The sequence below is a fragment of the Hippocampus zosterae genome, unplaced genomic scaffold (genome assembly GCF_025434085.1).
Source record: "Hippocampus zosterae strain Florida unplaced genomic scaffold, ASM2543408v3 HiC_scaffold_404, whole genome shotgun sequence".
NCBI lineage: Eukaryota > Metazoa > Chordata > Actinopteri > Syngnathiformes > Syngnathidae > Hippocampus > Hippocampus zosterae.
The window spans coordinates 5,845-21,372 of record NW_026262935.1 but is presented as its reverse complement, the minus strand read 5'-3'; the positions used below and the strand labels follow the sequence as shown (position 1 = coordinate 21,372).

Genomic DNA, 15,528 nt, shown 5'->3' with positions numbered 1-15,528 from the left:
TTTATGCGCTACAAAAGTAATACTGTAAAAAATTAAAATGACCAACTTTTTTCCACACCTTTAGAACTTTCTAAGCTTTATTTTGTGTTGCAAAGTCATCATGCTTGCCGGGTGTTTTTAGGGCAGTCTGTCGCTGCTTTCAGTTGGTGAATTAATTGAGGTGTTTACGATGATCAAACCATACAACCTGATCTGGGAAAGCGACCACGGTGATGAGCTGGACTGCTTTGCCCGCATAGAGAACAAAGATACCCCGGATGAAACGATTACGCTTATTTTCCCGGCAGAAACCAAATGGACCAAGGTGCCCAAAGAAATCGTCTGGATTGGTAAACGGCGCGCCGGGGACGTCCGGACGGTCACCTACGATTTCCGCTGCGATGACATTGAAGGCTTGGGTACCGCCATCAAGATCCGGAATGAGGTTGGGGTGATGAAGGGTGAATGGCGCTGGGTGGATCGAAGAGAGGGGGTGTTCGAGGTCGTGGATGTGTGGAAAACCTCCAGGCTGCGTGAGCTGAAAACAGCATCATGAGCCAACGCTTCTGCTTGTGTTGTGGTTTATGCAACCAGCCACTGTCGTTCTTTGAGACCGATGACCGGCTGCTGGGGTTGGCCTGTCCGGAGACGCTGTCACCGGTGCTGTGTCGGCACCTGAACCACTCCATCTACAGGACTTCACTCCCGGCCTGGCTGCCAGGAGCGACGGATACAGACCGGCTTATGCATATGCCATTACTGGCGTTTCATATGAACGGCAGGCATCTGAAGGTCTTTGAGCGTGTCCCGGCATTGATCGGGGTGTCGGGACGCAAGGCACGGCGTTCCATCGTTCGGGACCTGACAGTGATTTATGGCCTGAAGGGGCAGGGTGTTTCCGTTGGTTATCCTGTATTGATTACCCATGAGTGTGACGTTTCTAAAAATACGCTTCGGTTGATTCTGGATTTCAATGGTTCGCTTCTTGTTGGTAAAGCAAGAGTTTGATTTTCAATTAGGTTTTTTTATGACAACTCATTTAATTTCTCTAAATCAATTTAAAGATGATCTGGATAACGTCTTGGATTTATGGATTGGGTCAGGCAGGCAAACGATGGAATATGGTGACCTGGCAAATGAGATAGGTTTTTTGATTGAAAGTAAAAACACGAAAGAGGCAAAAGATATTTACGAAGATTTTTGCTCGGGTTTGCGTCATGGTATAGGCCTTAGCCATAAGGCTTTTAATACAAGAAGAGGGATAGAAAAAAGGATAGGGATGCTGGCTGAGCGATTTAACCAGGACGCAAAAGAAAGCAAAAAAGAGAGCAGTATGAAGTGTTTCAAAGGGGAGTTGTATTTTGATGATACCGATATCCGTGACCCCATTCGGGTTGATAAATTCATAGTAAAACGTGATTCGGATATGAATATCGAAAGCGTCTCGTTTGACTTAACTGCTCACTGGGGGGATGTGGGGCAATTTCGAGTGGAATCCATTGCAAAGAGTACGGGTCTAAAGTTTGAGTCTGATTATGTGATGTCCAGATATGCACGAACAAATAAGGATGGTCGTTTGTGTAAGCAGGTTTTTACAGAATTGACTGAAGACAGTGGATTTCTAACGGTAACTGGTTATTGGAAAGAAGATGCCCATCAATATAAATACGTTGGAGATCTCGAAGAAATTCCATCCGCGTGCAAGGGGGGGAATGGGTTGATAAGCACTACATAAGTAGTGCTTAAAGTATCTCCCTTAATGCCTTTAATACCTTCTCCGGCGGCAGTTGGGAACCTAACTGCAAGAGTGCTTTCACTATCTTGGTTTCAGACACCTTCGACCGGCTGATACCATTCACTGCTTCGGTAATCTGCTTCAAATTGGCAATATCATCCCCGCTGAGGCGGAAGCTCTTGGGGGTGGCAGAAGGCTTATGTTTGCTCACCACGCCTTCCGGTTTCGTGGCCGGTTGAACCTGGCTTAACTTGCTGCCAGCACTGCCCAGCTTTTTGCCTTTTTTGCCTGCTCTTTTTGGACTCATGGTGCTCACCCTTCCAAACCTGCAATTTCCCGTGTCAGGGCTTCAAAATCCGCAGTCCCGTTACTCTTCGCATCAAAGGTAAACACCGGTTCGCCATTAATGGCCGCCTGGTTGATGGACTCCGTTTTGCGGATACGGGTGGCGGCCACGTTGTCAGCAAACGGCGCCAGCTGCTCCTCGATAAAGTCATTGGTGGTCTTGGTGCGGCTGTCGTACCCGTTGCGGATGATGGTGTAGGCGAACGACTCCGTCTCCCGCACCGTGCTGATAATGGCGAACAGATCCGCCACCCCATCGAGGGCATAGCGACCATAAGTGACCGGGATCAGGAACCGGTCGGCGGCATAAATGCCATTCACCGCCAGCACGCCCAAGGTCGGCGGGCAGTCAATCAGGCAGACATCATAATCCCCGTTCACCTTCGCCAGGGCATTGGCCAGCACCTTCTCCCGGTGGATCCGCGCTGCCAGGTTCTCCGCCGACACCGCCAGCTTGATATTGGACGAAACAATGTCCAGGTTCGCCACCGGCTCCCCGTCCACCTGGCCGGGCATTACCAGATCCTTAATCCCCAGTTTTGAGTGGCTCTCGAACAGCTCTTTAACGGTATGCGCTGCGCCCTGGTCACCAAACACCGTGGTGGAGTGTCCCTGCGGGTCCAGGTCAATCAGCAGTACCCGCTTGCCCAGCATGGCCAGGCCATAGCCCAGGTTGGCGGTCAGGGTGGTCTTGCCCACCCCGCCCTTTTGGTTAATCAGAGCGTAGATATTCATAGGTTTCCGGCTGGATTGGTCGTTTGTTTGTAGTCTTTTTTGTAGTGCGTTTTGTAGTTTTAACAGAAATACGAATCAAGATACAGAGGTGAAGGGAAACAACCATGCGCTGTCACCGTACATGGTTGTTTGAGTAGGTTGCGTTTATATAGCTTGATCAGGATATACAAAAAACTCAGGCTTACCCTGATTCAGTAAGTACGGGAATGGGATTTTGTTGCCATCGGCCAAGCGTACTTTTTCTGGGGCCAGGTAAATATAAGCCCAGCCTGGCAGTTGCTGGCTGATGGCTTCGTATATTTCCTTTTGTGGAAGGCTTGTTCCTGAGGTAGCAAAGATGTTTAACGCGGAGCGCTGCCAATTCTGTTTCCCATCAGAAGAAAATACATACGTCTGGGCTGATGGCTTTGCAATGAAATCAGGAGAAGCTACTGGGTTGCTATGGCCTGGTGTGTGGATTTTAAAACGGATAGAACACTGGTTTGCGCTAAACATAGTTCCGTCCACGGCTGAGCAGCCAAACTTATTGCTGATTATCTTATAATCGATATACCCCATAAAATCGCCGTTAGGTTTGATTTCAATCCCCATTTCCTTCATCGCATTTTCAGTTGCCGACATGAGAATTGATTCCAGCTTTTCTTGGGCATCATCCTCATTGTCGATGCCATTTTCTTTTGGTAACCAGGCGATGATGGTATTTCTTGATGTTTCTTCTCCTGGTGCAAACAGTCCTAATCCCAATGATTGCCAGCTGTTTAACCCTAAAACAGGATTGCTGTAGTAGGTGAACATCAAGTCTGATGCTTTCCATGCGGCCCCTGTCATCTGGTTGTCCGTATTTTTAGGGATTTCTGCGTCTTCTAGCCCGTAGTGTAATCCGCCGGAACTGGCGATATTGTACGCCTTGCTCTGTGCTGTATCGTAGGTATAAACAGGGTTAAATGAGCATCCTGCAAACAGGGTGCTGGCTACGGAAATAGCAGCTATCTTGATTACGTTTTTCATTGGGTTTTCGCGAGTCTGTTTCTGTGACGGCGACTATAAATTGCTGCAAGTTTTTATGGCTAGTGATGTATATCAACAGAGATTGGTTTGAGTAATATATCTTTTGTTTTTCGTGCTTTTTAGCAGGACAGGTAGTTCGTTTGTAGTTTGTTTGTAGTGCGCTATAGCGTCGGTGAGTTGGTGGTGGCGTTTAAGCAAACGCCAATACCTTTCCGACTTCCTGGTCTCGGTTCTGCCAGAGATCGTAATTGACCTGCATATTCAGCCATAAGTCCGGAGTTGTTTTGCAGGCTTTGGCGAGACGGAATGCCATCTCAACACTGACCGATGATTTTTTGTTCACCAGGGCGGACAGGGTTTTCCTGGCCACGCCCAGCCGTTCGGCGGCTTCGGTAACGCTCAGCTCCAAAGGCTCCAGGTAAGACTCTTTCAGAACTTCGCCGGGGTGCATTGGATCAAACATGGTGCTTTCCCTTTGGTTGATAGAAAGGTTTTTAAAAACACGCTAATTGAAGATCAGTCAGCGCCATGGGGTTAGTGGTAGTCCCTGTAGTCCACGATATAGGCATCGCCCTTTTCAAAACGGAAAGTGACGCGCCAGTTGCCATTCACCCATGAGTGAAGTACCACTACAGCGTTTTCGTATTTGGCAATATATACGCACCGGTAAGCAGGGCTACCGTTAATCTTCAGTTCAATAACACCGCTGTCGATGCTATTCAGATACTCCACCGGCAAAAACGGCTTTTCATTGTGCTGCACACAGCGTAAAGCCTTGCCGAACTCATCCTGATCAGTATCTGGCAGATCTTTGTACTCCCTTTCAGCCGCATCATTACCGGAGGGCGTATTCACTGCGGTTTTTTTATACCAGAGTAGGCTGTCCGTATGTGCTGACTGCTGTAGTAGATGTAGTTGTCTTTATTAACCACATAAAAAGAGAGGATGTAACGCCTTATTCCGAGATAGCCTCGGGTTCCCGTATGGTGTAGGTGATAAGCCCATCACTTTTTTTGTCATCTGTTGGGTTGTCTGGCCACATCACTTCCTCTTTTTTCACGGTGTCCCAGATAATAAATTCATCCCCGCAGCAATCGGATTTCCAATCCAGAATGCTTCTGCAAGCCAGTACTGCCCCGTGCCGGTTGATGAACTTCTTGTAATCCAGCTTGTACTGAATAGGGATCACGTTGTCCTTGCCGCAACCGCAGCAATGGAATATCTCGTTCTCTTTCAGTTCTGGCAGGATGGTGTCCGGCCATTGAGGGCTGTTTTTGATGTTCTCGACAAGCTGCCTCTCAATATCGTCGGCGGGTTCTGTTGTGTAGCTTATGTACTTAAGCGTAGGTTTACTCATGTTGCATTCCTTGCTGTGGCTATTGTTTGTCTGTGGCCGTGTAACAGGATGCCACGTTTTTTATGATTAGTAATTCTCAGGAATCCGGTTATTGAGCCGGATATCCTTTCACTGGGTAAAGTGGTTAATTAAAAGGCTGGTTATTTGTAATGAGTCTATCTCTTTCAAAAATCCCCCAGTGCCCGATATTGAGATGTTTTTTACATTCTGCAAAATCCCAAATGAACTTATTATTTTCACTAGCAGCCCGTTGGATGTAAGCGGTATCGAATGTGTACATTGAGAAGACCTTAAGAATAAAAGGTTTGTCAGAAACCAAAAAAGCCTTAAGGTGCCTACACCCGCTTGAGATACAGTCCTTTGGAAAAGAAACCCTGTCACCGATGTCACAAGCTTTTAGCTGCTCATAAACACAATCTAAACCTGATGCTGAGAGATGAACCATGACCACCCGTTGATAATAAAAAAAACTTAATCAGCATCCGAGACTACCACCGATCAAAAATGCAGTAATGAAGCAATAACACCTACTAAGAGTCCGTCATTGCGGCCCAGAAGGCCGCAGAGCAGACGGTGAATGATGCCTACTGGGGTGCTGCCGGGTCGATTGCGGGTGGGGTGGCTGCGGGGTATTACGGGAAGTCAAAAGGACCCACCAAGAAAGAGGTTTTTGAGCTGGATAATAACGGCATGTGGGTACACTACTAGAACCTGCAGCGGGACTCGCTTTTCAATACGCCTTCCATGCTTTTGATGATCATGGCCGCATCATACGGGGTTTTCTCTTTGCTGACCTCGATGGTCATGGTGGTGTAATCGTTCTTACCGAACTGCTTGCGTGTCTGGGACAGTATCTTGAAATATGGGTACCGTTTGGCACAGGCCAGCTCAGCAGCCCTCAGCATCGCCATATCGTTTTCCTGACCAAGGTATGAGTGCATATTGGCACCAGCCTGGATAACAAACGTGGTACTGCTTGTCTGGTTATGACTGGTCCCGTCCATGTAACTGGTGGCACACCCACCCAGCAGGACAGCCAGGGTGCCGATAGCAATGAACTTTTTCATGATGGTTTTCCGGTGGTTTTCGCTGTGCGGATGGTAAACGATAAATGTGAGCCAGGCATCAGGATACGAGCCGCTATGTCAGTGATTCCTAATGGCATGATGTGAGGGGGGATAACCGGCATGAGGCTGAGAAGCCCAAGCCTTTTGGTCATTACGAGATTGGTATCTGGCAGGATCTTGGCTGAGTGCTTCAGGTGGATGCCTTGGGTTATCCTACGCACAGTCAATTCGAGCCTGTTTACCCAAGCCTTCGCAACTGTGGGGGCTGAAGCGGTTCTCATTTTAGGATTAGAAAATACTTCTGTCAGTCGTAAAAATTACAAACAGAGCCAAGCATCACTTTAGATGCTTTCCTGTTGATCTTTGATGCAATCCTTTACAAGCTTCATTATTCCTGCCAGTGCTTCTTCCTGAGACTCTGAGAGCCAGCTGAGGCTGGGGAACTGGTCGCATAGGCCAACGTATTCCCCGTCTTCTTCTGACCAGATGATGGTGTATGTGAAGGTGGTCTTCTGCATGTGTTTATTTTGCCTGTTCCATAGCGCGTGTAATCAAGTCATAAAAAAAGCCCCGATCTTCCAACGGGGCTGATACTCACAAAAAACTCAATTATACGACTTCAGGCTGTTTTCCAGTAGCCTGCTGAGCCCGTTCCTGAACCATTCCGGGCAGTCTTTCTGCCGGGTGTATCTCAGGATCAGAGGCATGATTTCCATCGGTACTGGTTCGGATAGTTTCAGTTTATGGATCTGGTTATACTGTTGTTCGCTCATGGGTTACCTCAACATCACTGATGAGCAGCCACCGGTCAGGCCGCTATCCTGCCGGTGGTACCTTTCCTTCACTGATCCCTGTGTTCTTAACAAGTATTAAAGCGGTATTACTTTAATACTGTTCTAATCATCCAGTAATACTGCCTTGCCGTTGCCATGAAGTCATGGTTGGCCAGCCTTCAGGCCAGCAAGATACTCTTTCACTAATCGACGAATCCCTTCCATCGCTTCTTCTTGTGACTGGGATAACCAACTCAGGCTCGGGAACTGATCACATAAGCCTGCATATTCCTGGTCTTCTTCAGACCACACGGTTCTGTAGGTGTAACGGGTATTGTTCATCTATTTAAGTGATACCAAAAAGATATTATTTTGATTTCGTTTTAGTATTGATTACAGCCTGATCTACTGCCCACTTTATCAGGTGAACCAGTTCGCTGTGCTGACTGCGGCTGTCCTGTTCTGCCAGATATTGAAGGCACTCGGCATAGTATTCAGGTAACCGGACATTGATGGTCTTGCCGGTAGTCTTGTCGTACTTTCTGGACAGGTTATGTTCCCATGGAAGGTATTTATCCTGATCCTTATCATTTGCTGAATTAACAAAGTCGTTAGCTTCTTTCGAGTTTCTATTGGGTTTCCTCATGGTCTGATTACCTCTTTCATCAGAGCATCAATCTCTGTCGCTGCTTTTTCATTCTTCAGTTCACAAACGCCTTTCCCTTCGCTGAGTGCATCCCGATAGGCTTTCCTGTCCCTGATAATGGTCTCCAGCGTTTTTAACTCTGGATAGTCCTTCAGGAACTCAGTGGCTTCCCTGGTTTCATTGATCACCGGATTGGTCGGTGCCATGGATAGCAGTGCGTAACACACCAGATCAGGGTTCAGGTCTATAGCGGCTGAAACAATGTCGGCCACATGTGGAAGCGTATCGAGGTCGGCCTGTGATGGCCGGAAAGGAACAATGGCAATATCAGCCGCCAGGAACGCAGATCGCATTTCGGTACTGTCCCGTCCTGCTACGTCACAGATCACGTATTCGTAACGACTGTCCAGATCTTTCAGAGCCTTGGTGATGCGCTCGTATTTCTGGACGCATTGCACTACTGGCAGCTTGCTGTCTTCTTCCCGGTACTCTGACCAGCGGGAACAGGTGCCTTGCCGGTCAGCATCAACCAGCATGACATCCTTGCCGTTTCTGGCTAACCAGGCAGCGGCATTACTGGCCAGCGTGGATTTTCCACTGTCGCCTTTCTGGCCTGCAAATAGTATTATCATGGTATTACTCTGGTATTGTTATCATGTCATTATTGAGTAATATCTTTTAAGTATCAATATGGTATTAAAATAATATTTTATGAAAGACATCTAAACCTATTTACTGTGTGGTCTACAGGCTTTTATACTGTACGAATGAACAGTGTAAAAGGGAAGGGTTAATATGGGATTTCCATCGCCAGCGGAAGACTACAGGCAGGACGCACTCTCTCTTGACCAGCACCTTATCCAGCGACCGGCAGCAACGTTCTTCATGACCGTTTCAGGGCATTCCATGACAGAAGCAGGGATAACTGATGGTGCCATTCTGGTCGTGGATCGAAGCCTGACACCGCAGGATGATGATATTGTGGTCGTGTTGCTCGATGGTGAGCATAGGGTTCGCCGTATCCGGTTTGATAAGGGTGTGGTGTACCTGCTGGCCAATGAGGATCAGGCAGCGGTGAAGGTTAACCGGGAACAGGATTTTGAAGTCTTTGGAGTGGTTTCTTCGGCAATCAATCAATACCGTCAGCCCTGAATGTCTGGTGTGTATGGTCGATAGCTCTTTTAACTTCCTGTACGTTGTACTAAACCGATGGTCTTTTTCTCCTGCCATCGGTTTTTTTATACCTGCTTGAATGGGGAAAAAATTTTTTTGCGTGTGTGTTCCCTTATATTTATCCGCTTGCTGCGCGTGGTGCCCTGTCCAACTGCCGGGTACCTTCAACCTCCGAGGGTCCCATCCAGTTCGCCTGATGGTTAGTGAAACTGTCACCAATAGTAAGTTTTGCTGTCAGTGGCGGTGTTTCTGACTGAATTGCCCTGATTTATCGTGCGCTGCTTGCATGGTTTGGATTTCGCAAGAGCTAACCATTGTAGATTTCACGTAGCGTTATGTCTGATAGCCCGAAAATACAGGCTTGCAGGCAATATTAGGAATTGTGCCAAAGTGGCACATATAGCAAGCAAGCCCTATAATGTGACAAAATGACACATTATAGGAATCGTGATGAGTAACTCACTACCAAGGATCACGGCAAGGATTGACGAGGAAACCCAGGAACTGCTGATGAGGGCAGCGGCTCTGGATGGATCGCCCAGCCTGAACGCGTACATTATCAAGATGCTGCGGCAGAGTGCTGAGAAGACCATACAGGAAGCCAATGTCTGGCAGATGGACAGGGATGAGGCAGCGGCCTTCGTTGAGGCGCTGGATAATCCGCCTGCCATGAATGAACGGCTCAGTAGGGCATTTGATCGCTTTATCGCCATGGAAGCGAAGCACTGATGAGTCAGACGGTATTACTGGATAAGGATCGCCATGACCGCAAGCGTTTTGATTGCGGTGTGGGTGCGCTCAATAACTTTCTTCAGCTTCAGGCCAACCAGCAGCACAAGAAGGATCAGGCCAGAACTTACGTGATAGAGGATCAGGCCAGAGCTGACCGTATTGCAGGGTTTTACACCCTGACCATGAACAAGGTGGATCTGTCCGAGTTGCCTGATAAGTACGCAGGCAGAAATGACTGCGTGATCGGAGGGCTGATCGCCCGGCTCGGAGTTGATCATCGTTACCAGAAACAGGGTATTGGTGAACGGTTGCTGGTCGATGCGCTGTTCCGGTTGTTGCAGGCCAGTGACATATCCGGTTTTCCGGTCATTACGGTGGATGCCAAGGACGGAGTAGCGGAATTTTACCGGAAGTATGGTTTTCAACCGTGTCTGAATCATCCCGACAGGCTGTATATCCCGGTGTCAGTCATCCGGAAGAAGCTGTCATGATCATTTACGCCAGTGGTAAGCGTGAGGGCTGGTGTGGGCTGTGAAGCATGAGCAATGGCTGTAGTTGCGGTGGTGGTATCACTACGACGTTCTTTGTTCGCCAGACGACTCTGGGTTTCTCTTCCTGTTTGGTTTCGCCATGGCAGTCCTTGACGGGTTGTAGCTCGTAGATGGTTTGCGGGACTAATATCTGTCTCATTTCTTTGTCCTGGTGCCGCTATCCGGTAGCCAACAGGTTAGACGTGACAGGTGGAAAGATGAATAGCGAGGAATTAAAGGCATTCAGGCTATCTCTGAACATGACACAAAAGAAAATGGCTTCTATGTGCGGTGTCCCACAGATCACTTACGAGACTTGGGAAAGGCGATCTGTTGGGAACTCAGTCAGCCGTTTCCTGAACCTTCTGACGATTCCAGAAAATCGGGATCTGATGATGCGAATGGCTTTAGAAGAAGCGAAAGTGAAATCTGAAGCTGAGTAAGAAGGGTTGATCACTGGTTCTGGACAAACCAGTGATCGGCTCACAATCAAAAACTAAGAGGAAATTAACCATGAGTAATCAGGAAATTTATCAAATGCCTCTGGCTGATGCAATCAACTCGCCTTTTGCAGCCGTTTAACGGTGGCCACTGAAATTCCCAGGTGTTCAGCTGTTTCGGCAATCGTCATTGTTTCCCGTGTCTTTCTGACCACTGCCGGATCGGCAGACTTTTTCGAGCCTTTGTACTTTCCCTCAGCCTTGGCTCTGGCAATACCGGCGCGTTGTCGCTCGAGCATTTTCTTACGTTCCATTTCGGCAACCTTACTCATGATAGTGATCAGAAGTTCCCCGGCATCACTGCTCAGGTCAACGCCAAGGCGGGTAATGATAATATTGACGCCCATACCCTTAAGCTGGGTTATGGTTTGCTGAACGTCGATCGCATCGCGTCCCAGACGGTCAATATCGACCGTGACAAGGATATCGCCCTCACGGATATAGTTCAGCATGGCTAAAAATCCCAGCCTGTCAGCGGCCTTTATCGTGCCGCTGAGGCCATTGTCCATAAATTCCCTGTCGATTCGGTATAGCTTGCCGAGTTCCTGTCGCTGGTTCTCGATGGATTGTTCTTTGGTGCTCACCCGGTAATAGGCCACTGTCGCCATAAATCCCCCGTTGATAAAACTGCCTTTCATAGCTCGATAAAGTGGCTCAATAATATATTCTGGCTCAATGAAAGATCAATATTTCATTGAGCCATTCAACAGGAATGTTTAGGTAGGGGTGTTAATGGCTCAATAGCCCTTGCCCTGTTGAGCCAGAGTTGATCATTACGGTGGCTTTTTAGATTGCTGGTCAATCAGCTATCAGCCGCAAAAAAATTTTGTAGGTGTGGTTGCTGACCCTGAAACAGAGAAGGGTATAATTAGATCTTTTTAATGTAGTAAGGCTTACTAATAAACTGGTAAATAAGCTTTATAGAATACGGATCCGTAAAAGGAATTTTTGTGAAGTTAGATGAAGTAATGCAGTGGAAGCCTTTTTTTTCAGAAGCAGGAGATGAGTTCGATCTTTCTTTTTTAAATGCCCACCAAGTTTCATATGACCATGAGGCACCAGGAAAAGAGACCATTACGTACAGGTTTATGGTCACATACTCATTCCATTGCTTTGCTAAAGAGTATGATCATCAGACTGATGCAGATAAACAGCATTTGATGTACCACGCTCCAAAAGAAAGTCGCCCGTTTTGTTTTGATCGGTATCGTTTGGCAAGGAAGCACCTTCGAGGCATTATTGATTCCCTTGACTCTAACCAGATAAAGATTACACACGCGGGATATGAGGGATATGCTGCGACCAAGATTATCTCTAATGGTCAAGATAAGTGGTATTTCGTGCCATTCAAGGTTTATAGGCAGGCTAAGAAATTCCGGCTACACGTTATGAGTGCGTACCTTAAGGATGAGAGGCCAAGGGGACAAAAGGTAAGCTTTTTCAAAATAGCGTCTGGTTTGCAGAAAAATAAACTTCCCAAACCCCATAAATAACAAAACCCGCTTAAGCGGGTTTCGCCAGTAAATACGGATAAGTAAAATACTTAGATCTCCATTTACTGGTATTCAGAACGCCTTTACCGGGATTTGACCTCGACCACTAGCAGTGGTAGCGGGATGTCTGATAAAACATCAGTCTGCTGCATCCTGTTCTAAGGATGGCGCTGGGGGGGGGGAATGTACAATAGATTTTATCTATCATTATTGTGAACTCGATAACTCCAGGTTAAAAATATCTACTGGCAGAGGGCGAAGATTACCGTTTTTGTAGAGCAGATCCTTGGTAAGGATGAGATCACATAGCTACGGCTATGATCTGGGTATTTAGTCTTTTCAGCTGGCCAGTGCCTGTTTAACATCAGTGAACCAGTCGAGATCAGAGGTAGCCAGCGATGCCAGATGAAACCGTACACGGGAAGAAGACCGCAACACCTGTGGTGAAGGCCACTATTCAGAAGAAGGCAGACAAGCCTGTTGAAGCAAAGGCAGAACCGGCCAGGAAGAAGCCGGTGAAGAAGCAAAGCAAAAACCAGAAGGTTAACCGCCGTAACATTGAGCGGTTAATCAGTCGCTGGCCGGACCTGTTTTGTGATCCACCAAAACCACTGGCTATCGGGATCTATGATGACTTGATGGCACAGCTGGGTCAGGAAGAAGGTCACTCATGGGTGAAGCGTGGCGTGTATAGCTGGGTCAACAGTTGGTCTTACAAGAAAGCCCTGGCGGCCGGTGGTGCCCGTTTTAACCTGGATGGTGAGTCCGGTGTGGTATCGCCAGAGGAACAGGAACACGCAACTGCGCGGCTGAGTGAGATGTATAAGCAACGGGAAGCCGAGAAGGAAAGGCGGAAGCTGGAAAAGAAGCGGCTTGAAGATTGAACCGGCTGCTGATTGGCCGTATTCTGTTTTCACAGGTTTATATACGACAAAACCCAAGAGGTACGAACTCTTGGGTTTCTTTGTCAGCCTTTACGTGATGCGCATATCTCGAATGGCTATGTCTGGAATCTTAATGAACCAGGCTGGCCAAATCAAGGAACAACCATGGTCAGTCCTGCAAATACTCTTCAAATTGACCTGCTCGAACAGGATCGCTTCTACCAGATGGCACCGAAGCGGCCTTATTACGCGAAAGAGAAAAGCGCTGGTACCTGCATCGCGCAGAAGGAAATAGCGTTTAAGTTTCCATACGTGCAGCACAATCCCCCCGCGCTTTGTCACTGGATGACTTTTGATATTGATCATCAAAACCTGCTGATCTGGGAAGATGTCCGCCTGCCTGAGCCAAATCTGATTGTCAGGAATCTGGATAACAAGAAGTGTCATATCAGTTATGCGATTGACTCAGTGTGTACCAGTCCAGCCGCTAAACCTAAACCGCTTGCCTATGCCGCATCCGTTGAGGAAGCCTACCGGAAGGCGTTGATGGCCGACCAGTGTTACACGGGCCTGCTGACCAAAAACCCGTACTCTGACGAGTTCAGTGCGCTGTACGCGCATGATTATGTGTTCACACTGTCTGAACTGGCCAAGCATGTGGAAATTGAACGCCACTATTGGACTCGTAAGCGGGCCGCTAATACTGACCAGTATGGATTGGGACGTAATGTTGCCCTTTTCCATAACCTGCGGTTCTGGGCCTATCCCGAGGTGCTTGTTTATCGTGAGAATGGAACATCTTACGAACAGTGGATGAAGGGTTGCCCTTTTCCATAACCTGCGGTTCTGGGCCTATCCCGAGGTGCTTGTTTATCGTGAGAATGGAACATCTTACGAACAGTGGATGAAGGCGGTTCTCAGCCAGTGTGAGATCTACAACGCATTTGATAGCCCGCTGCCTTACGGTGAGGTGAAGAGCACAGCCAAGAGCGTCGGCAACTTCTGCTGGTTCAAGTACTGGCCAGAAGGTAAACCGGTTCGACGTGGTGCCATGTCTGCCAGCTTTGCACAAAGTCAGATACCGCTCGATCTCACAGCACGTCAACGGTTGTCAGCCAGACGGACTAATGAGATCCAGAGGAAGAACTCTGAAGAGAAGATCATAACGGCTATAGGTCAGCTTACCGCTCAGGGTAAACGAGTTACTAAAGCGGCGGTTGGTAGGTTGGTTGGCTTATCAAGGACTCAGGTTTCTTTAAAATACAGCCATCTTTTCACGGTCTAAAAAGCGTTAAGTACGGTGTACATCAGGTATCAGCAGGCTTGCCTGGTTCTTTTGTACCGCCTGTATTTCTTCCCTTCCTGCCATGGCCTAAAAAGCGTTAAGTACGGTGTACATCAGGTATCAGCAGGCTTGCCTGGTTCTTTTGTACCGCCTGTATTTCTTCCCTTCCTGCCATGGCCTAAAAAGCGTTAAGTACGGTGTACATCAGGTATCAGCACCGTTAGGTGTTCTTCCAGAGTATTTTGATCAATCAGTCTTACGTGCTGGCGAACGCGAGTGAGCTTCGTTGTTATTGGGAAGCGAGATCGGGTGCAAGTGTGGTCAGGTTGTTGGCAAGGTGGGTGCAATCCTCGAAGAGGTTGTGCCTGCCTTGCCAACAACCTGACCACACGGTCCCGTAGGGATGTGCCTGATCTTGAGCTTCCTGCTTGTGCCATCCGGTGTTGGGAAACCTTGCCGTTTTTTCCCAATATAGGTTTTCGTTCATGGCGTTTTCATGTTGGGAAAAAATCAAAAAATTCCCAATATTTATATGGTGGGAAAATCGTCCCTTTTTTATTCCTGGCTATTCTCTGGTTTCCGAAATCCTCACATTTTCGGAAAATGCCATCGACGCGGTGGCTAGTGTCGTTAGCTGTCCGTTGTGGCCTGTCGCCTTATAACCAGTTCTGGTTCCTGGACAGTGTTGTGTGAGTTTCTACCGGTTCTTACAGGGTGTTTTCTACGCAATCAGAAATTTATTTCTTTTGTGGTCGGGTCTTTTTACCGGTTTCTACAGGGGGTCTCTGACACACTCAGATATTTGTTTTTCCATTCCAGAGAGTTTTTACAGGTTCTTACAGGCAGGTTCTGGTACCCGAGATAAAAAAAACCGGCGCATGTTAAGCCGGCTAAAGGGGGGGTATGGATAATCTGGTTTTACTGTCAGTCACCAGTGGTTTCCTCAGCTGATCTTTTTGCTTGTTCCTTCTGCTCGATGAACCAGTCGCTTAAGGCCGTTAGATCCTTTCCCTTTGCCTGTGAGGGGACTTCCCAGTGTTTGGTTTCGGCGTCGTACAGGGCATAGATTGCCGGAAGGATACTGCCGGGGATGACCGGCTGTGCCCAGGCGTCCATTTCCTGGTCGTCGCCCTGGTAACTGGTTTCCACGATCCATGCGACCACTGGTGTCATGTCGATGGGAAGCTGACTGAGGGGATTTGATTCGGTGGGTTCGACGACGTAAACCGGTCTTGAGTTGGAAATGATTTTTACCGGCTGGTCTTTTTTTTCACAGCTCATTGTTC

At 47.8% G+C, this 15,528-nt stretch overlaps 2 protein-coding genes across 2 annotated transcripts; both read right to left on the bottom strand.

Annotated features, from left to right (window-relative positions):
* Positions 1–2,026: 2,026 nt before the first annotated feature.
* LOC127595113 (sporulation initiation inhibitor protein Soj-like) lies at positions 2,027–4,265 on the bottom strand. Its single transcript, XM_052056807.1, has 2 exons — positions 4,128–4,265; positions 2,027–2,764 (listed from the first exon to the last, which is right to left on the bottom strand). Exons 1-2 carry the CDS (start codon positions 4,263–4,265, stop codon positions 2,027–2,029), a joined length of 876 nt encoding a protein of 291 aa, XP_051912767.1.
* A 3,376-nt stretch (positions 4,266–7,641) lies between these two features.
* LOC127595112 (cell division protein PomZ-like) lies at positions 7,642–8,277 on the bottom strand. The gene has a single exon (XM_052056806.1). It carries the CDS (start codon positions 8,275–8,277, stop codon positions 7,642–7,644), a length of 636 nt encoding a protein of 211 aa, XP_051912766.1.
* Positions 8,278–15,528: the final 7,251 nt, after the last annotated feature.

Excerpts from the sequence above, each read along its gene's own strand:
- LOC127595113 (XM_052056807.1), bottom strand. The coding sequence starts at position 4,265 with ATGTTTGATCCAATGCACCCCGGCGAAGTTCTGAAAGAGTCTTACCTG. Across the intron at positions 2,765-4,127 it reads TGGTGAACAAAAAATCATCG|GGCGGGGTGGGCAAGACCAC; the intron begins GTCAGTGTTGAG and ends ATTAACCAAAAG.
- LOC127595112 (XM_052056806.1), bottom strand. The coding sequence starts at position 8,277 with ATGATAATACTATTTGCAGGCCAGAAAGGCGACAGTGGAAAATCCACG.